Source organism: Leuresthes tenuis, unplaced genomic scaffold (assembly GCF_036924035.1).
Source record: "Leuresthes tenuis unplaced genomic scaffold, fLeuTen1.0.hap1 SCAF_20, whole genome shotgun sequence".
In the NCBI taxonomy this organism is placed as follows: domain Eukaryota; kingdom Metazoa; phylum Chordata; class Actinopteri; order Atheriniformes; family Atherinopsidae; genus Leuresthes; species Leuresthes tenuis.
Window position 1 is genome coordinate 19,632,038 of NW_027325374.1, and position 25,978 is coordinate 19,658,015.

Genomic DNA, 25,978 nt, shown 5'->3' on the forward strand with positions numbered 1-25,978 from the left:
TTAAGATTATCCAATATAATGTTTGGTTAGTCGGAACCCACTCTAAAAAGTAAAACGAATACCTTATAGAATTTTTTTTTTAACTGCACTCATTCTTCATGTAAAATGGCTCTTCCAGGTCACAAAGAACATAGGCAGGAAAGTCTCCCATTTAGGCTTGTATTCTTATTAATGCACTGTCCCCTTGTAGCCGGTAGCAACAACAGAAGGCCAGAGAAAATGTTTAGAATGGATCAGCCCTGCTGCAGCAGATGATGTTTGATGACTATGCTCAGAAGACTGGGTGACACTGACCCTGGCACTGCTCGGAGGAAATAATGGACACTGTCGAACAATGTCTTTTTGGCTAAGGATTTATTTTCTGCACGAGTGTCTTTGAGCCAGAGGGGCTGCTCTGTTGATGCCTAATGTGTCTGAAGTCACAGTGTTGCATATCAGTTTGTGGCACACGCCCCTGTTTGCTTGGAAATAGATGGCACGGGGGTTGGAGAGGGAGCAGAACACATTTCCTGCATACCTCTCTTCTGCCCGTTCCCTCCGTCTTCTCCCTCCCTCTTTGGGCTTCCGAGCAAGAGTGCTGCTCTACCAATGTGTTCCTCCCTCTCTCTCTCCCTTTTCTACCTCTTACACACACTCTCTCTCCCTCTCTATGTTTCTCTCGCTCAGTCAAAGACAGGATTCTGCGTAACCAGCTGTAGCTTATTGTAATCCTCACTTATCACCGTTTCATTCATGTTTTCTTTCTCTTTTTAAAAAAAATTACGGTTGGATTTGGATTTCACCGCTGTGGATGTCACATCCGACATCCAGTGTTTGGATGCTCCAGAGGTGCGCAAAGGGCAGAGCGAATGGAAGAGAACTTTTACCCCCCACAATTAGTGCACCTTTTCCCGTGACTGGAGACACTGGATTAATTCATTTAATGTGGAAAGACCAGTCAACAATGCCGGGACATTTGTTGTGATATACAACTCCTTTAGGGTTTTTTCCCCACCTTGAAACTGCTGGAGATCATTATTTTTTTCATCTTCTTTTGTTCCACCTGTATGTCTCACCTCCGAGTTACTCTTTAGGACGTGTGGGGACTTTCATGGACTGTGAAATTTTTGCAATAAGTGAGAAAAAAAAAGTGAGAAAGCATGGCTGATGGAACCGCGGCTGACTGTTAAACCTTTCTGTCCAAGAAGACGGTGCAGGTAAGAGTGTATAAGATCTCATTCACTTTAATTTGCAGACAGTGCAATGCAGGCACTAGAAGCACAAGACAGGTCTATTAGTGAGGGCTGGCATGCAATATTAACCAAACCTGGCATCATTTTGGACTGCTTTTTGGAACTACTTCAGTCCCAAGAGGGAATACCTTATCAGTGATTTCTGTCTGGATCTTGACAGCAGCGCATTAGTCTGGCCACAGGGAGACCTCCGTGAGTAAAAAGCAACTTTCTTAGATGCACCAGCTGGGATATAATTGGCTTTGTCTCTTTGAGAAAACTACCAACTGACAGTGTAGTAAGTTAGTGACATCTGTGTGATTTCAGTCAGAAAAGAATCATGTGCCATTGTGTTTAGGGAGGCCCGAGACGGGCTGCAAACATGACACAAAACTAACAGCTGTATGACTGAATAAATCAGTCCTGTGCTGAGGTCAGTCACTAACTTGGGTTATACAGGACATGGCCCTCTTAAAGTCCTTGAGAACTATCAGTATGGGTGCTTTTCTCCATGCTGCAGATATAATTCATCATACCAAGTCATGAGTAATCAGAACTAGTCACAAAAGTCTGGCAAACGTAAAAAGAATATTTTAATAGCTTTTTACCTGAAAGCTATAACTTTTATTTCTGTTCGGAATTCTTTCCCTGCAAGATTTGTTAACTTGTTAATACAAGCTTAAGTATATAACTATTCTTTGAATCGAGCTGGTTCTGCAGTTAATATACATTCCACATAGTCTTGAATCACTCCCAGTATCACTTCTAATGAGAAAATTGGAAAATCTCGAAGAATATATGTAGCTATGTCACTGGGCTTCAATGTATATTGTTCGAAATAAACGCCATGCCATTCGGCATTAAGCCTGAGCTATTCTTAGAGCTTCACTCTGAGGTAAAGGAGCAAGATGAAGGCTGTCATTTCAGGAGCATGCAGAGGTGGTTTGGTCTTCACTTCTGCTGACGTGCTGTCAGAGAAACATTTTTTGCAACGGATTAGTTGAGCTGGAGCATAAAAAGAAGCTTTGCAATGAAAGCATGCGAGTTAAATCACTGCCAAACGACTTTTTTTGTCATACACAGATAGCATCGATGACCGAAAATTGGCCAATCTAGTTTTTCCCTCCTTCGATCAAGAGTTTAAGACATTGTCTTTGTAACTTCATACATTTCTGCTCCCACCTATTCAGGCATGACAACTGTATCCATGGAGCCTGTGGGAGTCCTGGTGGACAGGAGTGCCAATGCTACCGACCCCCCCCTGAGCTCAAACGAGGACATGGCTGCTACCTTTACCATCGGTACCATCCTCTCCATTATGTGCCTCGTTGGAGTCTCAGGGAACATCTACACCCTCGTGGTCATGTGCCATTCCATGAGAACTGCGGCTTCAATGTACATCTACATTATAAACTTAGCACTGGCAGATTTGCTGTATCTTCTCACCATCCCCTTCGTGGTCTGCACACACTTCTTAAAGGGATGGTACTTTGGAGACGCGGGGTGTCGGATACTGATCAGCATGGACTTCCTGACCATGCATGCCAGCATCTTCACACTGACAATCATGAGCACAGAGCGCTACTTTGCTGTTCTCAAGCCGCTCGACACGGTGAAGCGGTCTAAAAGTTACCGGAAGGCTATCGCTCTGCTGGTCTGGGCAGCCTCTCTAATTCTCACCCTACCAATGATTGTGAGCATCCAGCTAATGACAGTGGGCACCAAGGCTATGTGTAATCCCACCTTATCCCCGCAGTCTTACAAGATTTACATCTCCTTCCTGTTTTGCACAAGCATTGTTGCTCCAGGACTGATCATTGGCTATCTTTATATCCAGCTAGCACGCACTTATTGGATTTCACAAACGGAAACTTTCAAACAGACCAAGAAGCTACCTAATCAAAAGGTTAGTGCATTGTAAAATGATGTATTAAATGAGGTGTGGCTTTATTTCATGCAAACTCTCTTGGCAATGCTGCTTTTTGTGTTTTACCAGTCATTCTGAAAGATGTATTCTTCAAAAATGTGCATGCGTGTTCTTCCGTTTGTGACGGTTATTCCAAATTCAGCAACTCTTCCAGGTTATAATTCTCCAACAAAGCCTTGCAGCCCACACAAAACCAGCATGAAAAGTCAAACAGATGTATCTTTTTTATACTACTGAAAACAAGCCACTTTACTGAAAATGTATTGAAAACATCACAGATTGCCATAAAACAGACACTGTAATAATGTACTGCATTAAAATATCCTTACTCTGGGTAACTGACGAAAAACACTGGAGACATGAAACAGGCGTCCCACAGAAATATGTTTCTTTGAAAGTCATGCTAGCTGTTTTTCTTGTGTCATGAATAACCATTTGATCTGAGACTGGATTGATGTATGATAACCCTTCAAAGCCATCAAAACATCATAGAAAACTCCAAACTGTTAGAACAATCCTATGATTCAAGGCCTGGGTGTTGAAAATGACTTAGTCAGGAAAGATAAACTCACTACTTTGTCAGTAAAGGTGAGTGACTGTGGTCATAGTTAAAAAAAAAGAAAAAAAACAGAAATGACAATAAAAACAGTTAGCATGAAGTTAATCTTTTTGACCCACTTCCTGTGGGCACACTGCGGCTCTATAAAAAACTCTGTCAAAGACACACTCAGACTGTTCTTTCTAATTCTACACTGCAAAGTAAAAGTCCTGCAACGAATATGATCGCTAACAAAAATATCACGAGTTGTCATTGTAATCTGCAAAATGTACTTAAGGTCCTAAAAGCTGCACTGTTTAAATGTTCAGACAAAAATATTAGCACACTTGTAATTAGATGTTGATAACACGTCTCAATAAAGTTGGGTCAGCGCCATGTTTATCCTTGTATAGCATCTCCTCTTCTTTTAACAACACTCCACATGGTCTTCAGCCCCCAGACTCTTCTACTACAAAGACGTGCTGTTGTAATAGACGCTCTATGTGGTTTAGCATTGTCTTTCTGAAATATAGAAGATCCCTAAGTTCATCCTCAGTCCATTTTAAATAACTATTCCTGGTTTTAATGCAGTGCTGCCTGAGGGCCCAAAGATCACAGGCGTCCAATATCGCTTCGCAGCCACATTGCTTATTCACATAGTAGTTATTTGATCTTTTTTATTCATGATATGATGCACTATAGATAGAATTTCCCAGTGTTATGTTGAGGAACATTACTACTTCCACAATTTGTAAAGGCAATCTTTTTTGCAGATTGCTAGACCTTTCCATCTTTACTTTAGAGAAACTCTACCTCTTTACGGTGCTCTTTTTATATTGAGTCATGTTATCGATCTGTTGCCAGTTCACTTCTATAACTGCAACGTGTTCCTCCATTTCTTTTTTGCACCACTTACCTTTCTTTGAGGCGTGTTGCCGCAATACTTCCTTGAAATAGTCAAATTTCTCACATTCAGCAGTTTTCTCAGTAATCCTTTGGTTTGACATTTGCAATTCATCGCATTCTTGTTTTATACAGACATTTTACACAGCGTCCAAAATTCATCGGAAATGTGGTCATACATAAACGCAACATCGCACGTCACTCAGTCTTTTTGATGGAACTTCTCTGTTGTCTCATTTCCCTCCAGGTGCTGTACCTGATTTTCACCATCGTGCTCCTCTTTTGGGCGTGCTTCTTGCCTTTCTGGATCTGGCAGCTGCTAGGTCAGTTCTACCCCTCACTGTCCCTCTCCACCAAAGCCAAACGCAACATCAACTACCTGACCACATGCCTGACATACTCTAACAGCTGCATCAATCCGTTCCTCTACACGCTGCTCACCAAGAACTACAAGGAATACCTGAGGAAGCACAAGCGATCGTGGACAGCTGGCAACTACTTCAGCCGGCGGAGTCGTTTTCAGCGCTCACCGCGCAGGTCTCCGTCTGCCAGCAGTCAGCAGTGTACTGAGAGCTTCATGCTCACACACACAGCCTCCTTGCGAGCTCACAACAGCAGCTTGTGAGGTAGGAGCCGCTTTTGCTGACACACATTAATAATTTGTGTGATTTTTCCCCTAAAATACAGCAGCAATCTTTCTGTTGGTGACCGCGCTTCCAGAGCAACTGGATGCTTTAGAATTGGCAGCTTTGACAGATTTTCTTTCTGTCAGATGGAAGCTCTGTTGGGTGGTGTGTTTACAGGTGGTATTTATTTCAAGATCTCTGCGCAAAATCTCTGTTTACACTTTTTCACTTCCTGGTCTAAACATGTCCATATGGGAAAATAGTGCTGCTTGATGCGTACGTGAGGAAATGGGTGAGCTGATGACAGACGTTCAGCAGCATGGGAAATGTTTAGGGCGGACTTAATTACACTCCAGCAAACAGCTTTCCAATGAGTTAAAGAAAAAAAGTATTTCTTTGATGACAAACTTTTTTTTTTTAATCTCAAACAAAAACATCCAGTCTCAGTCGCTTTAGAGCTTGTAACGATAGACATTGTCCTTTATTGTTATGATATGACCGTGTGTATTACTCTGCCTGATCTTTTGTCCAGTCTTTATTTATTATATATTTTCAAGAATTTTAAGTCCATAGTACACTATAAGCCAACACTTAGCTGTTGTCTGTTATTTACAAGCATCAAATGGAGGGAAGAGAAATCCACTGTGTGTTCTTTAACATTTGATATGTGTTTTTGTATTGATTTGTTTCCATAGTTGAAGACCAAACATAATGAAACATTTTATATTCAAGTAATAAACCCCAATGCATATTTTCAAACAGCACACTGGCAGCTGTCATGGTACAACAAATGACAGCTGGTAAACAGCCTTTGAAAATGCCAGTTGCTTTTGTAAATACAATTGGCATTTATATTTATTCAAGGGGGTCATGATGAAATCATTTCGTTTCGACTTTGGAGGGTTTATCTCCTCAGTTTGGAAGGGCTGATATTAGACTGAACCACCTGAAGGGGCTCTCCACTCTGCTGTATTTGCTTGCTAGCTAACCGGCTACGACTATTTAGGTGCTTGAAAATGTCGCATGGCCATTACATGGATCAGTTGGGAGCTTTATTACACCGTCTCTGTGTTGATTTTACACTCCTGGACGAAAGCACAAATGGTCTCAGAAGGTCTTTGTACTAGAGTTGTCAGGATACCAAAATAAGTAACCACGATACTATACCAGACAAAGTATCACGGTTCCAGGTATTATCGCGATACTGCAGCCTTTTTTTATTATTATTATTTTCATGAACTGCAATGTATTTGTACAAGTTATAAATACTTATTAATTACGTATGTTGTTTGGTGCACGATAAACATAATACTAATATAAATAATCGACTTAGGATAACAAATCCTTTTTTTTTTTAAATCTATTTGACAATAATGTTTCTTCTCCAACATAATAAACCATGGATGACAAAATACAATAAACAGGAACTGATTCCCTATGAAAACTATATTTTTATGTATTTTCTAGGTGCTTTAACATCTTTTAACTTTTCATTCTTCAGCCTGTACACGAGCATATAGACTAGTTTTAGCCAATTAGAAAATAAACAGGAAATACTAACCTGGTATTCGACATATAAACCTAGGTGACAACAATGCAGGTGTTTTATGAGGTTGGACGTGTTGCCTCCTTTGGCTCTTATACCTCGGTGGCAGCGCCTGCGCAGTGGACGGTCATCCTCTATTGCTTTGACGTCTGTGCCTTGTTTAAACCCAAAATAGTTCCAAATATGGCTTTTGGAGTTGTTGTTTTTCATGCGGCGGAGTCGCCGCTCGGGCCCGCTGCTTCTGCCATGGTGAGCGTGTTGTCTTGTCGTGTTTGTGACTGCTGTGCACGCTCCTGGGCGAGACAGAACTTTAGTTTTGAAGTGAATTTCTATCGAAGTGGAGCTTATCCACATGGAGTTTGTTCCAGCCGTCAGAAACACACGAACAACCAATCAGCTAACAGATGGGCAGATCCAGCGTGCGGACACAGCCTATCATATCCCGGAGGCCACCAGTAACATGCAAACAGCCAATCATTCAGCAGCTGTGTGGTTCGGTTGCAGTGGTTGCCTGTGGGTTTGTTTACAGAGAGTAGCAAGCGGTGAGAAGTCGGGAGGATGGTCGAGGCGGCCGCTGCGTAGCGGAAACTGGCACCGTTAGTATAGTAATCCACAGTAGTACCGTTGTGTAGAATTTCTTGTATAGTAGGAACCGTAACGATTTGGCACCGCGGGGTACCGTGGGTATCGTGCAACTCTACTTTGTACCCACTTTTTTTCTCCTTTTAAAGAAAACATACATTTCACACAATTTCCTGTATATGTGAATGACAAAAGATGTCATAAGTTCCCAAAACTAATATTCAGAGACAATACTGACAGCCACAGTCAGAGAATGTTTAACACATTTTCTTTGTGTGCTATTCCATCACATTCTAAATGTAAAACATTCATTCTTATTCTTTTAAGGCAACTGTAACACTACCCTACGTTGATGCGTTACGTTTTTGGTGGCTCCCTGTTGTGTCTTTGTCAGCTTCTTCAGCATGACAGCGAATTCTCTTGTTTGGCTGTGCAAGTGCCGCAGCCCTTTACTGACGAGGGAGCCAAAGAACAAAAAAAAAGACAGCTTCTCTTGACACAGAGGAATCGATTAATTGTTTTATTTGGATTATTTATGAATGAATAACTTCTCCAGCACATCTGCCTGTATTACATCTGCATGCATTACACGTTGATCTCCTGATTATTGTGGACACCAAGACTCATAGCTTATGGCAAAAGGGTTAGGGGGAATTTTTTTTGAGGAGGACCTTATAAGCAAATAGCAGCTTTAGTTCATTTTAACAGAATTTACCCATCCGTTAACCATTTATCCAAGTAAGATAAGTCTGTGCACATATTTTGGATTCTTAACAAGGGGTCTGCAACCTTTAACACTCAAAGAGCCATTTGTTTCCATAGAAAAGAAAACACTTCTGCAAATACTTCCTGACATCTAAAATGAAGATATTTTACCTTTATGCTTTGTATAAACAACTACAGTGTGTTGCCTACGAAATCCACGAAGTGCTACAGAGAAAATTAAATTTTGTTAATGTAATGAACACATTTTGAACTCTTTAAAAAATAATAATAAAAAAATACATGCGGAGTAGAAGGTCTCTTTCTCACCACAAATTAGGCATACTGGTAAGCCACTCTCATCAGAGGTAAATGCAAATTAATCTGCCCTGGCATCATTAAATGTTCTATTTTCTTCAGATATTTTTTTCCTTACATTTCTCCATACTTGGCCTACCTGGGTTGAAAGTCTCGATAAATGCACAGTGTTTTGGCAAGCATATACGGCTTTCTGCGAGTGTGACACATATTTTGAGCAACGAAAAAAGATGAAATATTATTTTATTTTAATACTTCAAGATCACAATAATCTTCCAGTTTAGAACTACAAAAAACCGAACTAACACTTATAAAATACACTTCAATTGGAAACTTTTTAACTTATTTTCCCAATGGTTGCTGGAGCAATAATGGAACTCATTCTCACATATTAAACTCTTGTTATATTGATTGCATTTCAGTTTCAGTTGGGATACTGCAAGCAATTTTTTTTTATTATTATTATTTTAAAATAATTCACACTGATTTAGATTTTCTAATTTAACTCCTGCTCTGATGGTTGTAGGATGGAATCTCAGTTGCCTCAAAAAAAAAGTTAAACTCTGTAACCGAGATGCCGAACAGTTATTTCAAACCGCTTCACGCTGTTTTTTAGGTGCACATTACGATTCATACCACAAAATATTTAACTTTAGTCTTCTTCTTTTTCAAATTATTTTTTTTAACCAATTATACAATAACCAGTGACTGAATTATGGCTCTTGTTTGGAATCTGCACAAAGTTCTTCCCATTATCTCCAGATGGCCAACTTCTAGGGATACAAAAATATTTTTCTATTTTTATTCCTTTGCCTGCCAGGCATGACATGTGCATACTGTATGTCAAATGGGCTTTACATGTCGGTTGCCCATTTTTCCTTGCAGAGGAAGCCGGACAACTCAACGACAATTCCTGTGAGGGCAAGTGAGAGGTGAAGAGCAGGGCAGGGCCGACGGAGGGGGTGGGAGGACACATGGGGTTTTAGTCAAACTGCCAGATTTAACAAACTGAAAAAAAAACAGCTGACACACAACAAGCAGGGTAATTCTGGCTCTGTTCCAGATAATATCTGCAATACTAGTAGCTAAATATAGATTCATATTGAGTGGATCTGAACTAAATCCAGATGGACACAGGATATTACAGCTGAAAGTTCTTTTATACCTGTAAACCTGCTAAAGAAACAAAACTACCATCTATTTAACAGTGAAATGACTTATCGTTGTACTGTAAGAAAAACAGAAGGGCAAATCCACCTTTTACCGCCGGCTACACATGAAAATGGTGGTGCCTTATCCTTGATTACTGTGTGGTGTGTGCTCAGGCTGCCGGTGGAGAAGAGTATCCATGAGTCATATATTACATGTCTCCGTTTAGGAATACAATGTGCTGAGTGACACCCACCATAATTCACAAGGACAGAGGGTATGGCTCTGTAATTGTGCCTGCACACACACACCCACACACACACACACACACGTGCGCACAGAGTATCTGTTCCTAACCTAAGGTGCTGTTCTCAAGCTAAATTCTAATGTGTTTTAAAGGAGACATATTACACCCTTTTTTAAAAAATGACACAATTTCCTGAGGTTTTAATGAAAGGTCTGTGACGTGCTTTGGTCAAAATAACACAGAGATACAGTACAATACCTCCCTTTTCTTTCATTTATTGTATATTCAAGCGGGACATTTTAGGGCATGGATTGGCCAACTTAACTCTCTCTGCCTCCAGGTCTTCCTCTTTTGAGATCTTTGAGTCCTCACTAACTCTTGAAGCACAATATTACAGTATGAGAGCGTAAAGAAAATAGCTTTAGGGCTCAGATGACAGGGGTCTGTTTTTGAAACAGCTGCTTCCAGTGCTGTACTAATGGTGCCTTCACAGACAAATGAGAAATTGTATTTTCTAACTTCTAAGTGGTAAAAAATTATAATAACGCAGATTAGAAGATAACTGAATGATCTGGATGACCTTGTAAAGTGATATAACGTCACCTTGCAAATCAGAATGGCTCACTGAATGTTACAATTCCAGATACAGGAGGGATTTTATGCTTTTTGTTTGTAGTGACTTAAGACAATATATTCTCAAACACAGAGAGATTTTTCTTTAATTAAACCTTTCATTTTCTAATCTTTCTTGTTTTTAAAACTGTGGCAATGTTTTTACTCTTTCGCTTCTCAGTTTAATTGTGGTTACTTTAAACTGCTTCATATGATCCAAGTCTACAATATTCTGTACTGGACACGTAAAAAATGAAAAACAATATAGCGTCAGACTGCATTTTCAAACTTTGAACTGCCTGAAGCCCAGGCTATCTCAATGCCTTTGTTTCTGCTCAGTTACAGTAAAAAATGAATAAAAGGAAATGATGTTGATAATCTATTTCATAATTACAATCTGTGCCGTTCGCAATGGATACGCAACAAGCCTTCACCAAATCTTGTATTTCTTGTAAATGATAGCTCTCGGCTTCAGTGTGTCGTCTTAGCTTGTTTTTCTTGCTATAGCCACTCATCAGCCTATATTTAACTATCCTGTATTTTATTCCTTCTCTCTGGAAAGCTGCGGTCATAAGCTAGATGCTGCTTAAAGTTTCATGTCGTCATGCAGTTTCTGTGCCTCGGTTAAATTCAGAAAATGCCCATGTGTTTAATGCCCTTTTTACACTGGTTGAAAAAGAGATAACACCTGCTACAAACATCTGGCTTATTAGTGCAATGGGAAAGTGCTCAATTTGCATTCAGTCCAGCTTTAAATAACTGCAGCAGTTGTGAGTATTTGACTACGGCTTCAGTCGGCAATAATGGAAACACGATAAGTGGGTGTACTCGCTGCTGTTCTGAGGAATACGAGTGGGTGGTGTTTTTATGGCTTTTTTTTTCATGTACACAAACATATTTACCGGCCATTATACCTTCCAGCACCAACAAGCAGACAAGAGACTCGATTACTTGTACCTTTTGCTACCCAGCTAGCTTACCTGTCTTTAAGCTAGTTGGCAGCACACTCTCTGTCCCGCTGTGTGGACCTGATGTCAACAGTCAGGCCAAGAATAATTACATCAGAAAGCTGTGGTCCCGCACACTTTGTAGAACACAGTGTAATGTTATCTTTCCAGCTTGTTCTAGTAACATCCTTGTCGCCCTGGTAGGTAGTAGTAGTTATTGGACCAATTCTAGTTCTAAAGAACCCAGACACGCAACTACAGGAAATAGGAAAGGAGTTGATCGGCTTGCTTTAGTGGGTGTACCCACATTTAATATCACTCTCAAGGTCACAGTCTGGCCTAATGTGCCTTGAGTGTGAATATTTCTGCTCACTGTAGGCTATAGAGTTTGAGCTGTTTATGGTCATGACATTTGAACAGTTTATGTGCCCAGGAGTAACACGTCATGGTTTTACAGCGAACTTGGCAACTCACCATCAGGAAAATCTGCTCATTCCCTTTATAGTGAGGAACATGAGAAGCAAAACAAGGCAGCCGTAGTATCCGAGTGTAGGTTGACTTTATATCATGATACTGTTGATTGGATTTACACATACAGCAGTAAAATGGTCTGGGAGAGATAGATGGAGGGATAGGACTGGATTCTTCTGGCAGAACGCCATGGCATCGTTTGCTCTTTCTCCAAAGAGAAAAGTGTGTTATCATTACAAATGTTCAAGGTTTAGCTGACTAATACAAATGTTTACATCAAGACAACATTTTCTTTGTTCCTCATAGACGTTTTATTCATTATTGCTAAATTATTAAATATTTGTGGCAACTCCTCTCTCTCCTCTCCTAAAGGCTGCTTCACACTTCTTTACTCCATTAACTTTTGGTAAATGCTGAATCCAAAGGCTGTCCCAAGGTTAGATTTATTATGCAAACACAGTACCTCTGGCAAGAGTTTTTGGATAAATGAACAATTGTAAAACTCAACAAGTCTCTTAAAATGATTTAAAACTGTTTAATCATAAATGGTTTCCACATACGAATGGTCTTAGCAGATTTTTGGAAAAGAGCTTCTTTATATTGCATAAATATGTTTTTGTGCTAAAGTCTGAAGTGAGACATAAATGTTTCCACCATAAAAAGTTATATGTTATATGGTAACAGCTGCATAGCAGGTTATGTGGAAGTATCCAAACTCCTAATGCGCACCGATGTTTATTGCAGCACAGGCCTTACAAGGAAACCATTAGACGATGGAAAAAAATAAAGGGAATGGTCGGAACCAAAGAGCTTTATCGGTTCGTGTGGAAAACTTGTACTGTATGGCCTTTTTAAATCTGGCTGTGGTTTAATATCCCCAACAGTAGCAGAAGAATGGGGTTTCCTCTTTAACAAGCGCAGTTATACCGCTCACATAAAACATCACTTTTCCTCATACACTCAGGTCTGGGATTGCTCTTGAAATGCGCCGCAGAAGAGTCCCAAGAAAACAACCAAGAGTAAGCTGGCATGTGAACAATGCTTCAGTAGTGTCTTTGTTGTCTGTTCAGTCACAGCAACATGCTGCACCGCGGTCAATTGTCTGCAAAGTAAGAAGTTCACGAGAACAGTGGTTGGGAGGGGAAAAAAGAAAGTAATTTTTATGTGATATTGTCCGTATTAATCAACATCTGTGTAACTGCAATGTAGGTTTATGAGTTTACATCCTTCTGTATGCAACGTGCTCCAGAAATGCAGCCATATATCTCGCATTTTCATTGTTACAGTGGCATGTCTGAGGGATTACTCCTTTCCTCTTAGATAAGTGGAGGAAATTAGTCAGCAAACCACGAGGGACCTTTCACAAAATACATTTTTCAAGTGTTTTTTCTCCGTGCCATTTTTGCCTGAACAGCGAGTTAAAAAAAATTCATAAATGAAAATATATCAGCTGCAGCAATCCATTCATACATACCCCTGTACATTATTTATTAACCTAAAGTAGTCTTTCATGAAGGTTCTAAAAGTAAACACTGACTTTGGCCCAAAGGAAAAAAATTAAGCAGCCAAGGTGCTGGTTAGAAAAAAAAGGATAGAAAGTGACAGACTTGAGTGTTTTGAAGACTTTACGAGCATCAGAGCTGGTTAGCTGGTCATTCCACAGGGGTTTAAGCTGATGTATTGCAACAAATACAGAGTAATATTATATTAACACTCTTGGTAGTGAAATTCCATGGATAACCATGGAATTTTGTGAAATATTAATAGTTCCTGGAGGATGAAGTCTCCACTAGACTTTTATTGGGATCCAGTAGGTCCCATGAAAGTCAATGAAAATCTTGCGATAGAAGGGGGTTTGATGTTACTACAGGTGGCAGAAAGCAGTTAAAACACTGCAGGTTCTGACACCGGCACATGGCTAGCTTTAACTGCAATGATGAGGTCAACAAATTATGTTAAAAAAAAATACAGGCATAGGTAAGGAAGCAAGGAAAGTGGGCATATTATATATATGTGTATATATATATGTTGTGGGGGCACGGTGTAGTTTAGCTGGTTGACCCATGTGCAGAAGCTGAGGTCTTCATTGTAGCTGATTGGAGCCCCGACCTTTGCGACATTGCTGCATGTTGTTCTTCTCTATCCACCTACTTTCCTTTCTCCTTCCCACCACTGTAGCCACTGTAGCCGAAAAAAATAATGAACAGTCATAACTGTCAGAAGAACATAACACAAAAATAATTGTGCTAATAGACAGAAAGTATTGATGTGGAGAAGAAGACACGAGGATGGACAGGGCCGTCACAGGGGATGTCTTGATCCAAATTTTCATGCCTAATACTGTTCTAAGTCATGTAAGATTAGGCATCGGCCGATACCAAGTCTCAGCTTGCTACTTGTTAAGCATACAGTTGACAACCACACACTTTAAGTACGGTACAGCTACTAAAATCAGTGCCATGTGCTTGGAACCTCTGTAGCTCTGCTCAAACAACTTGTTCCTCAAGTTGTTTCTAATTTAATGCCTAAATATGGTAACAACCTCATTAACCTACAACGGTCATAGTGAATGCTTCGTTGTGGATTTACGCTGCCACACCTTTACCTGAAACACACATTTACATAACTAAAGAATGTCCATGTTTTGCACAGCCACTGCACAGGCAATGAGTCGCACATTTACATAAGAAAAGATAAAAAGGAAATGAACATGAACGTCTCAAAGCTGGCAAACTGATCCAGTTGGAATTGCTCCTGCGTGTAGATGCTCAACCAGTCCAAGGTGCTCTGCACACCGAAGAAACAACTTGTAACAACCACGAATAACCCTGAAGGGTGGTGTTCATCTTTCTGTGAAAAAAGCTACATTTAGGTATATACTAATACATATAATAATACATCACCAGACTATGTTTTCTGTTATTATATATTGCATATATATGTTATTAATTGCAAAATACAATTTACAAAATGATCCATCCCTCAATCTCTTCCCTTTCTTAACAAATTTACAACAACAAATATCAATTTAGCATTTTGCTATAACAACATGATGCTAACGATGGACAGTTAATGCAAACAAAAAAGCTCAAAGTCAGTGCAACACAACAAGAGATGTGCCCTTTTTGAATTTTTTTTATCCAGAACACACTTGTCCCTTTTTAAAAGCCCTTTGGCTGCATTACTCAGAATGCAACGTGACTGCCAGCAGTTCTTTCAGAGATTTGAGTGTGTCATATAAGAGGCGGCTGATATAGCCTCAAACCTTTCATCTCAAGCCGATGTAAGGGCAGATTACACAGGTCTGGAGAGCTACTGACTTCCAATTTCACACTGACAGTTTGCAGAGCTCCCTGTGAGCCACTTTCTTCCCAACCCAACATCAGTCAGCAGTGAATATAATGCAAATCTGTTGATTAACCCTTTAATAAAACTTCCAGACATTACAGACTACATCCTGGGAGTAGATATCGTTCGCATTAGTGTTACCTAACCCCAAGCCAAATGTTTGTGACACAGAAGCATCTGGTGGGCCAAACAGGTTTACTGTTTGGAAAAGGGGAGGGACTTCCAAAATAAATAGGTGGCAGGTGAGCCGTCTGTCTGCCACTATCTATCAGGTTCCAGCAAAGCAGATCTCTGGAGGGAAGCCAGTTGGTAAAATGAAAATCCTCTCAAGCCTGCCAGGAGAAAAGTTTTTCAAGTGAGAAAAGACATCCAAGGCATTCTTTGCTTTCCTTTCAATGAAGAAAAGCCTCCCGGCTTAAATGTTACTGGTGCTGTATGTCAGTTACGTTAATCTCTTTAGGGAACACCAGTATTGACAGAAGTGACACAAATTCCTCTAAATTCTTATTACTGCTAAAATCCCGAATACACTGTCAGGAGTCAGATGGTGAAAGGTATCTTATACTCGAGGCTGAAAAGCAGCCAATAAAGATTATGTGTTTATCTGCGGTCACTTTCAAGGTGTTAACCGACTGCTGCTTTAACTTTATTTAACTATATAGAGTTATTTCACAGACAGTTAAAAGTCTTTGATAAACGTGCAGCTACCTGAATGGGAAGGTAACTCTCTCCAGTTCTAAGGTTTCATCCATCAGGACAGGTTGTAAAATGAAGTACATACAATCTCACATTACTACCAGCACGCATAGACACATTACAATGTGACATTGTTGAACAGAAACTAAGCCAAAACTAAGTACACCCCGTGATTTAATAGCTGGTACAACCACCTCTTGTTGTTGAGGATGAATTGTGGTCTACTCTTCTTTACAATGTTTCATCGGTGTCGCAACCGGTGAGGTTGGTGCGTGGCGTGGTGGAGATTAGGAGCCGGATGCAGATCGTTCAAAAATAAAAATTGATTTATTTAAACAAAAGCAACACAAAGCAACACAGAGCAGGACTGAGCCGGAATACAATAAATCTAAACTGTGGAGATACAAACAAACAAAACCTGACCATGGCTGTGAAAAAACTTGATGCAAAACTTGAACAATTTAGAATGATGAACAACACTGTCGATGTCTTTCCTCCTTGGGATCGTTTTAACACACACCTGAATGCTCCAGAATAGCAAACCGCAAACATTTCTACTTTTATGGAAGTGCCCATACGAGCTTATGAACAAACAACACGTAAGTGCATTTGATTAGCAGCAGTAAGGTTGTTCTTTGTTTTTTCACACACTGCTTCTGTATTTTCTCTTAATTTTTGTTAAATAAATAATTCCACAGAATAATGCGTCATGTCTTGACCATCTGAGTTATCTCAATTTAAGACCTGGTGAGGAGCAGATAATCATGTTCCCAGAAATAAAACCAGGGAATTCAAAGGGCATTTTCTTTTCCACATGACTGCAAAGTGATCTCTGAGAGAAACTTAGAAGTGATGGAATGTCTCTTCATTTTTTCACTCAGACATTGCACAGCATTTTTCCAAGTAATAATTACTTTTACCAGATGGCACATATTTAAGCAGTCCAAGGGCTGGTTCTCTCTGCTGCACAGTGAGCCGTGAAAGCAGACAGAGCAATGGGGCAGATCTCTCTAGATCGGCTTCTAAGTGCTTTTTGAAAAAAATAAAAAACAACCTTAAGTTGTGTGTAAGAACTAATTGCTAAGTAGAAAACAATGTTGCCTACAAATGTAGTGCTTGAAGAGCTCAAAACAATCCACCGAGCAAATCTCACAAGAGTCCAACTGCCTCCCAACATAAACACAACTATGCATACATTTTTCCCTCTAAACTCTATAAGGCTCAAACAAGAGAAGCCTTGACTGCCATTTCTGAAGAAATAATGATCCACTCACATAATGGATATGCTCTAAGTTTAATTAGAATTGCTGCCCTGTCTACAGCCGTGCACATTAGCCTCAGCTTAAAGACATCTTCATCTGTTGCAGGCTGTGTCACTGAATGTTGAAGAAATAATGACAGATGAATCATCAACTGGTCATCATTTTATGGTCTTTCTCTCATGAGGCTTCCATTTCAGCTGCTAAAAGAAAGTGCGGTTAGACTGAGGGTTGTTGTTGAAGCCGAGGTCACCTCTTTAAAGGTCATCCAGAAATGCACATGCCATTTTTTTTTTCTCTTTCACTCATTTTGTGTAAAAGAACTATTGATTTCCTTGCCATGTAACACTGATTACATTGACTTGTTTCATTCTGGGAAATGGAGATGGGAATTGTTCTTTTCTCATTGTAGGTGATAGGAAGCTTTGCCTGCAGTAGCTACAGGCAGTATTGTCTGGGAAAGTCCTGGTTGTGATCAATAAACACCTTGGCTCACCATTCTGTGCTGTTCAACAAGATTATATGGAGACTGGGATTGATCTAGCACACCTTTATCTTGGTTTATGTTAATGTTCCAGCTATCCTTTAGAAAGGTGTTGAACTGACCAAACACTGAAGTATTGACGGACATGAATGTGTTACATACCTTTGCTTTAGTTTTGGGTCTTTGCTCTTTTGGGTCATACCCCCTTATACTTAATAGATTAGAACTCAAAGGGTTCAGCTCTAAAAAGCTTATGCATGCTCTCTCCCCCCCTCAGATTCCAGTCAGAAACCTTACATAAATTGGTAAAGAATGGCAGTTTCTGCTGTTAAGCAAAGCAGGCTTGCGGTATAAGGAACTCCAACACTTGACAGTAAATGACAGCTTTTTGACTTTCAGGGTTTAAGTTAAGCACATAGACTTGATAATATTTTCAGGCTTTTCAGAAAAACACCACTTTTCTCATTTAAATGATAAGTGTCAGAAATTCCTCAGCTGTACTTTCCCTACAGTATGCAGTTAGAAACCAGTCTGCCAGTGCGATAACACAAAACTAAAATACACAAATTCATGTAGGAATTTGTGTGGCATGAGAATGGAATATGTTAAAACTACACAGAGAAGCCGTTATTGTTCAACCTGGATTTTATTCTTGTGTTCGTAGCATTTTATGCAAACTTGCATCACTGTAAATGAGATTAATGGAGGTAAAACAAATATATTTGGCAAGCAGTGCAAGGCTCTGAGTTTATTTCTGTTTTTCCATCAGCAGCAGTCAGCAATCAGCAGTCACAGTATTATCTTTGTATGTTCAGGTCTACATAAATATCAATAAATATCAATTTATGAAAGACTCTTTCTAAGCTAGCAAAATCACAATACATAGACTGAAATAACTGTAAACTACAAAAAAAAGGACAATGATAATGATTTATACAAAATAGATTTTCTGAAATCCCCACACCGTTCATACTATTGCAAAATACATTTTAAAAGCTGTTTGCCAAATCCAATTTAAAACACAAAAACTTCCCAGTTGGATTTGCTATTGAAGCTAAGGGTCCTCTAAGGACTTTTGAGTAACTAAATAAAACTATTTATATTCAATAGAAACATGGCAAGAAGTCTACAGCAATGTTTAGCAATTATCAAGCGCATTTACAGCTAATGATTTTAGCTATATAGATTATGTTAATTTGCTTTAAGCCAAGGTCAACACAAGGTCAAGGAGGGATTCAGCCTCTTTTCACCCTGAATACCTTCATCAATTTCATTGAATATTTATCTACTTAACTAGCTACTGAGATAATCTACTCTTGACCAAAGTGGGGTTTCTGTTGACCAACCAAAAAACTTAACATCTCACATGAAAACCAACTGCATGCTTTTTTTTTCCCCTCAACTTGGATTATATTTCATCATTAATTCCAGGACCAGTCCTCTAGCGTTTGTGATGCAGCACTGGCTCTTTACGAAATTAATCTGTGGTATATAAAGAAAGAATCCAGACTGGACTGTATGTCCAGAAAGAATCTGGACATACAGTCCCATAACTTTTTGATCAGCTGAGCTGGTTGTAGCCCCGACAACATCTGCGCTCCAATGTTTCAACTTCGTTCTTCACCAAATTGACTAAATTCTCCTTCATCTCAATATTCCTCCGCTATTTCAGTTGGCAGTCGAGGCTCTGCAAATCTGGCATCCAGGAAAAAAGGCATTTTTAATGAGGAAGGCAGAATATTTTGCTAGCTAGTAGCTAGAGACACAATAAGGTGGCATGGTTGGCTAGTTTGAGGCTAATGTAATGTAGTAGGCCAGTTATAGCATGACGCTGTTGGGGGCAGGGTGGACTTCTGCTTATATTTAATTACTTCTTTGTTCTAGTTTCAGACCAAAAAATACAAATAGGGAGGATAACACAAGGGTCTTAAAAAAGTGAGAAATTAACATGAGCTTATTCATTTTGGGAATGTGATCTTAGTTTAGCATTTCAAATGGTAATCTATGAATATTAATGGGTTCTTTTTTTTTTTGTCTTTTGTTTATTTATTTATTAATGTCAACTTTGAACAAGTTGTTGTGAAGTATGAACTTGCACAACACTGCCAGCTACCCATTAGGAATAGAGCCAAAGTACACCCTGGACAGCTAGCCAGTCCATCACAGGGACAACTGAACTCAACACAACTGAACAGCAATTTAGTGCCAAAAAGGAATGCTAAATTGGCTATTTGGGCATATTTCAGGTTTTTCCCGGATGTCAACGGTGAGCCTAAAGACCTAACGCAACCTATTTGCACAATATTCAAAAACTGTGTGCCTGTAAAGGATAAGAGGACGACAAATTTATTTGGGCACATCCAAGTTCATTACCCCTCCGAGGCGCAAAAATATCCCTAACCACCGCTGCGAGATCAGGTGCTGTGGCCGATTTAAGCACTAATGCATCTCAGCAGCCCATAATATCAGCAGCTTTAGCAAAATCAACCAAATACAAGAAAGGCAGCGAAAGATGGGCCCAGTGTACAACAGCTGTTGCAAGATATCTGGCGAAGGAGAGTTATTAAGAGTTTAATATGCACTCCTCAGTTGAACAGATGAAAGGGCTCTGTAAGCAGACATGAGAAACATTTTTAAGTACACAGTAAAGCGCAGGTTCTAGAGATTTTGTCTTTAACAATTTATGGCATTAAATCAATGCAATATCGCCTTAAAGATCGCCATTTGAAAAAAAAGATCACGATCCTCCCTTCGATCGCCCATAGATAATCCGATCGAAAATCCCTCCATCCCTACTGGGTACAGAACAGCTCAAAGAAAAATATAACATCAGACTTCTGATCTGAGGGCATGATGACAAGGTGACTGAGGGGGTCACTAAACAGTGCATTAGTGCTCTAACAGCTGGTTCTCACTTCAAGTGTAATAAGCTTACATGCTCTAAAGTGCTTCAACAGGTGTTCCCGGCTACTGTTTTCTAACCTCTGGAGTCGAAATGGAGGGGGAAAAAAAAGATGAAAAAATGATAAATGAGAGATGAGAGAGGATAGACAATGTGAGACTGTGTTATACATCTGAGCAGCACTGCTGTTATGTTGAAGGGATGGAAGGGGAAAAATGGAATGAAAAAGAGAATAAATGGGATTTCTGTCAGTGAAGACTAGAAAAGCAGCATGCTACACATAAATGTGGCTGTGCCTGAGTGATGAAGCTAAGCAGTGTATGGATAATGAGGTATTGAGGTGTGTGTGACTGAACCAGGACAGCTGTGTGTGTTTATTGTTCTCAGGTTCTCAACTTCACATGTGCTTGTAAATACTTATCGTCTGACCCTGGACCAAATTGTCTGGGATCTGCACACGATTTGGCATCGGACCAGAAGGCAGTAAAAAAAAAAAAGACTTACACAAGCAACACCAAGAAAAAATAAAAAAACTCAGGCCAAGCATTTGCTGGTATTAATCCAGACCTACTGCATCGAACACCTCAGGATCTGCCGTTTCCCTTTCGTGTCTCTGTCATCTTCTAATAACGTAAATGTTTATGTGCCTTCATGAGAAAAGGAGGATACTGTTCTGTGGAAACTGTTCCAAGGCAGAGACTCGTGGGGAAAAATTTGGCATTTTAACAGCTTATTGCTTTCTTTTCTCCCTTTTTTTCCTTGTCTCAACTCCCAAGAGAATTTGCTTGTTGAACCGTGAAGATACTCGCCATAGCGGTGTCTATCAATGTGAATTATTGTTGCAGCTCATAACAGCAGTAAATGGGACTGCAGAGCTATTAGTTTTTCCTCTTCAGGCTGGCATCCTGGGGTTGGATGGTGACCTTGTAAAATGAGCGATTTACCTTGTAATACAGAAATCGATTGATTGGATAGAAGCGGCGTCCGCTGGCAGTGAACATTTGTAACAGGCTCTCTTCATCAAGTCGGTGGGAAAACAGAGGCTTAATGTTGAGTTATTCTGCAAAAACCCTGGTCCTTCTGCCTTCCACCTGTTTGCATCATCAGTTATGTTTCGACATTCAATGTAAATAAACTGTGTACATGACACAACATATGTTGTTTTCATTGAACGTTTAACTAGAGTTCTATTTATTGAATATATTTTTCTTGCAATCTCTGCTCCATCGGCACAATTGAAGGTGTAGTTTGACATTAGGGGGATTTTTTGTTTTCTTGCTAATTACATGAGAAGCTGGATGAGAATCTTGAATCAACAAGCTATGATGTACACACTTATCCTTTGATCTCATTTTGAGGCAACAAAACAAGGCATTATAGAAAATTGTGACTATTCACATATGTAACCATGAGATTTGGGTATAGAGGCCAGTCTTCCAAAAACGCCTGGTATCCAATTTAAAAAAAAAAAAAATTGTCAACAATATTGATTGGCATTACGTTTCGGGAACAAATATTGTAAATTAGCATCTGCTATAAACACTATGATTGTCGCATTGGAAAAGCGAGTTTCCAGCTTCTCTGTATTGTTGTGTCTGTCCCTATCAAACACATTTTATTTGAATAAATTAATAAATTTGGAGCCGTGCACATGAAACACCTGGGCTTTGTGTGAGTCAGCAATGCATTAATTCCTATGGAAAGTCGGAATCTACCGGTCCAACTTTTACGGTAGATCTTGGAGAGCTGAACAAGGAACCCTAGAAAAGATGACGAGACTTTACACTTAAGGCATCGCATCAAAAATCCCTTCTGAATTGACTTGGATAGAATTGAATGGTTCCTCCCTATCGAAGGCTGGCCTCTGTTTGTGCCAACTCCACCCCTAGAATGGCCCAACTTTTAATTGAATCTTGTTTTTTTTTTTGTTTTTTTGAAGAAATGAATAAGCATGCAGCTGTTACCTGTGTGAAAGGCTTATTTTAACAACAGCACTGCAGCAAGTTGCTGCTGGCCAACAAATAGTTTAGTACATAAACCCCAGCACCCTGTCTTTACTTTTTTGACAAAATACCATGCTTAGGCAGTAAAACACTAATTGTAGCATTGGAAAGCTTTGTCGTCATTTGTACCTTGGTCATGGTGATTCGTCCTCAAACTGTGTGGTTACCAGTTTGAAAATACAGGTTAGAATTAGATATTTATAATGTCATTGAACAACGAACTTGTGGAACATCAGACAAATGTCTGATTTTAGGTAAGTTCTGCATTTATACAAAGTTGTTTGTGTGATTTTTGAGAAGATTTATAGGTGTTCATTCTGATGGAAAAATCTCTGTGAAGTGCAAGTCACACCGAATCAAACCATACAAGCATCACGTCTGTGTGTTTAGATGTGCCTGGGACATGACTTTGAGATCAGAGCGTGTTTAATGTTGGTCCAACGAGCTGAATTTTCTTTGTGAGAAGAAACATTACACGCACAGTTTTGCACATTTCATGGCAGACAAACCGATGGCACAAAAAGCTCAGGCATGCCTAAAAACATTCCTGATGCCATTTAAATGTACCTCAGAGGCACAGCGGGACAGGAAATTGCCACACTTCAATATGAGCGTTATTAATGTTATTAACTGCAAAAGACTTGTGCTGTCTTTGAATGTTGTACTATGAAGTTGTCCAGTAGGAACAGGCTGGCTGTTTGCCCTTGAGAAGTCACATGATTGGCACCGGCTCATGAGTTAAAAGTTTCCCTGATATCTTGTCTAAACGTATGCATTATTTATTACGGCGAAAGGATCCATCTGAATTTACGATATTCAGCGGTAATGGCCTCCCTAAGGCCATCCAGGGTTAAGCACCGATACCATCACCCTGCAGGAGCCTTCTCCTGGCTGCCATAGAATCACATAGATCACCTCAGACCAAGAAAACAAGAAAAGATGCATTATTTAAATTGTCTTGAAACAAATTTTTCCCCGCCTCCTCCCCTTGAGTCCACTGAATAGAGGGTGACTCTACACAGTTTGGGAACAAGAAGAGCAAGAAGTTTTGATGCAGTATCCATGGGAACAAAAATATCTTCTCTTGCAGTAAACCAAAATCTATGTTCTTTTGTTTGCGTGTGGTTGGTTGCTGGGGATCCACACTCTGCAGGGGCTAATCTGGTGCAATAAATCACAGTCATGTTGCGGCCATAAAGAGCTGATGCAATCAATAGACAGTCTGGTTGTGTGCTTACAGAACAGCCTGCGAGCGTAATATAACTCTACAGCTTTCTCTGTCTCCCTTTCAGCTGCTTAAACTAAACAGGCAAAGGCAGCTTATCAGAGCCAAAGTAGAGTCTCGACTCCGACAGAGATGTTGAGGAATTAGAAATGTGGATTTGCCAAAGAATTAACTGGAAGCTTCAACAAAAAAAATAGACCAAAGTCATCCCCACATTTTTCTTTATTGATTCCTGCAATTATTATTTAATTTAACTATCTTTTATTCATTTCTTGCACAGAAATGTCTAAATCTAAGTGTTGCAATTAACAGCATCTGTAACAGCATCCTATTGTGTTGGCCAGAGAAATGCCACAGCATTAAAGAAAGTTTTCTTAAATGGCTGGGATCTTGCTTATATTTCGAACCCATTTAGACCTAAGGCTTAATTAACAACAAGAAAAAGGGTGAAAACTGAAGGTTTTCTGGTAAATCTAAGCCATTTCCACTAAAACATCTCATTTCTCAGCCTCTGAGAAAACTGAAAATGTGAAACGAAAACCATTTGAGATGCTCTGCTTTTGCTTATTTTGTTTTCTATACTTAAGTGGGGCAGGTTTGGCCCCCAAAAAAACCAAAACAAGCCTTTACAAAGGGGCACTTTGGTCATCAAGAGGCAAAAAAGCAGATGCTTTGGCACATGCCTGAGCATTGCCATGAGATCAAGTTGATCTGGCTGAGGTGACAAAGCCCTATTGAAAATAATTGTCTCAAGATAATCTTCAATTTCAGACATTAAAAGGTGCAGAGCAGAAATGTCAGTCCAGCTGGTCTTTTCTTGTGGATGACTTTCTTGTAGGAGTTACAAAGAACAAATAGAACAAGAACAAAAGCAGTTTGTTGAGGTATGTTGTCTTGCCTACGTCCTGTTCTCTTTCTGCTTCTACCTCTGTTTATGTCTCATCCTCTATTAAGATTTGGCTCTAAAATTCCAGTGTAATTGTAATCAACAACTGCCATTATCATAATGGCATCATTGGCTCCGCTTGCTAATGTTGCAGAGAGTCGACCACAGTCTGTTAAACTGGCACACAGATGAATATAATGAATAAACCAAAAAATGTTCTAATTGATCAGATGATACAGACCTAACAGGGAGGGGAAATTGAGCCAAGGGAAACAAATACTAGAAATTTATTTTAAATGGCAAAAAGTCTGGACTTGAACTTTCATGAATTTTCATCATTTTAAAGTAAAAATCTTTTCTGTTCTTCTTTTACAAGTTGACACAATTTTGTAAGGTCTTACTGAAACGTTTTTGACATACTTGAATTCAAATTGAAACTGTATCACAGCTCCCCGTTCAACCAAAACTGGTACAATGGAAAACATCCCACCATTCCGACATCCCACCATTCCGACAAGGCTTTCTATATAAAGAAATGTACGTTACTCAACAGGTAACAGTCCCTTCTTACTGTTCATGCATTTTATATGTTTTAAGACATGTTCAGATGTGATGCAGTCTTTAAAAGTGTATTTAAAGTCTCTCCCCCTCTCTCTCTTTGCCTGTTATTCTTTAAAGCTTGTGATGTTTGAATGATATTAAATTGATACTGAATGATAATTTAAGGGTCAAATCTATAGTCAGATGTCAGGTGGATGTCGGCTTATTTCGGATTTTAAAAATAAAAATAAAAGATGATGGCACTCAGGATCCATCCATAAAGGCTGTTTTGCTGCTATTCACAATAAAGCTGGTGTGTGCGTGTAACAGCTGTCATGTTGGTGTGTCGGATACCGTCAGATCCCGACAATGTCATGAGTCCGTGGTCATCATCAAAACGCACTCCAAAAGCAAATTAATGATATTCAAATAGTTTATTACACAAAAAGGAGCGACAAACATAGACAAACATTGTTTGCTTGTAGATTTAAAACTAATATTCTAATTGTAAAAATGAATAATGTGTTTTGGGTAGCCTATCATATGAAGTTGGTTTTATTTGCAGCACCGGGACGTCCTACACAGGTGAGCCGTCACTGATGTCTGTAATTGCAATTATTAATGTTGCATATGATGCATGGGCTCTGTGGAGAGCTCTGCTCCATCTTGCTGCTGTGACAGGTCACTGAAACTGTATTTCTGCTTCATCTAACTTGTTTCAGATTTGCCCGATTTACATTAATACCTGTATTTTTAATTTTTGAAATTTCAGTGGATTTTGATGATAGATTATTAAAGTTGGTTTCCGAGGTTGTGGAGTTCTTCTAAAAAAAAAAAAAAGGCTTTAATAGTATAT

At 39.5% G+C, this 25,978-nt stretch overlaps 1 protein-coding gene across 1 annotated transcript in view; it reads left to right on the forward strand.

Moving 5' to 3' along the window:
* Positions 1-666: 666 nt before the first annotated feature.
* Positions 667-25,978, forward strand: part of LOC140278278 (urotensin-2 receptor) — a 65,096-nt gene continuing 39,784 nt past the window's right edge. Inside the window, exons 1-3 of the mRNA XM_072373254.1 lie at positions 667-1,196; positions 2,402-3,117; positions 4,827-5,205. Coding sequence (XP_072229355.1) covers positions 2,404-3,117; positions 4,827-5,204 — 1,092 coding nt within the window. The 5' untranslated portion in view covers positions 667-1,196; positions 2,402-2,403 and the 3' untranslated portion in view covers position 5,205. The remainder of the gene's footprint in view (positions 1,197-2,401; positions 3,118-4,826; positions 5,206-25,978) is intronic.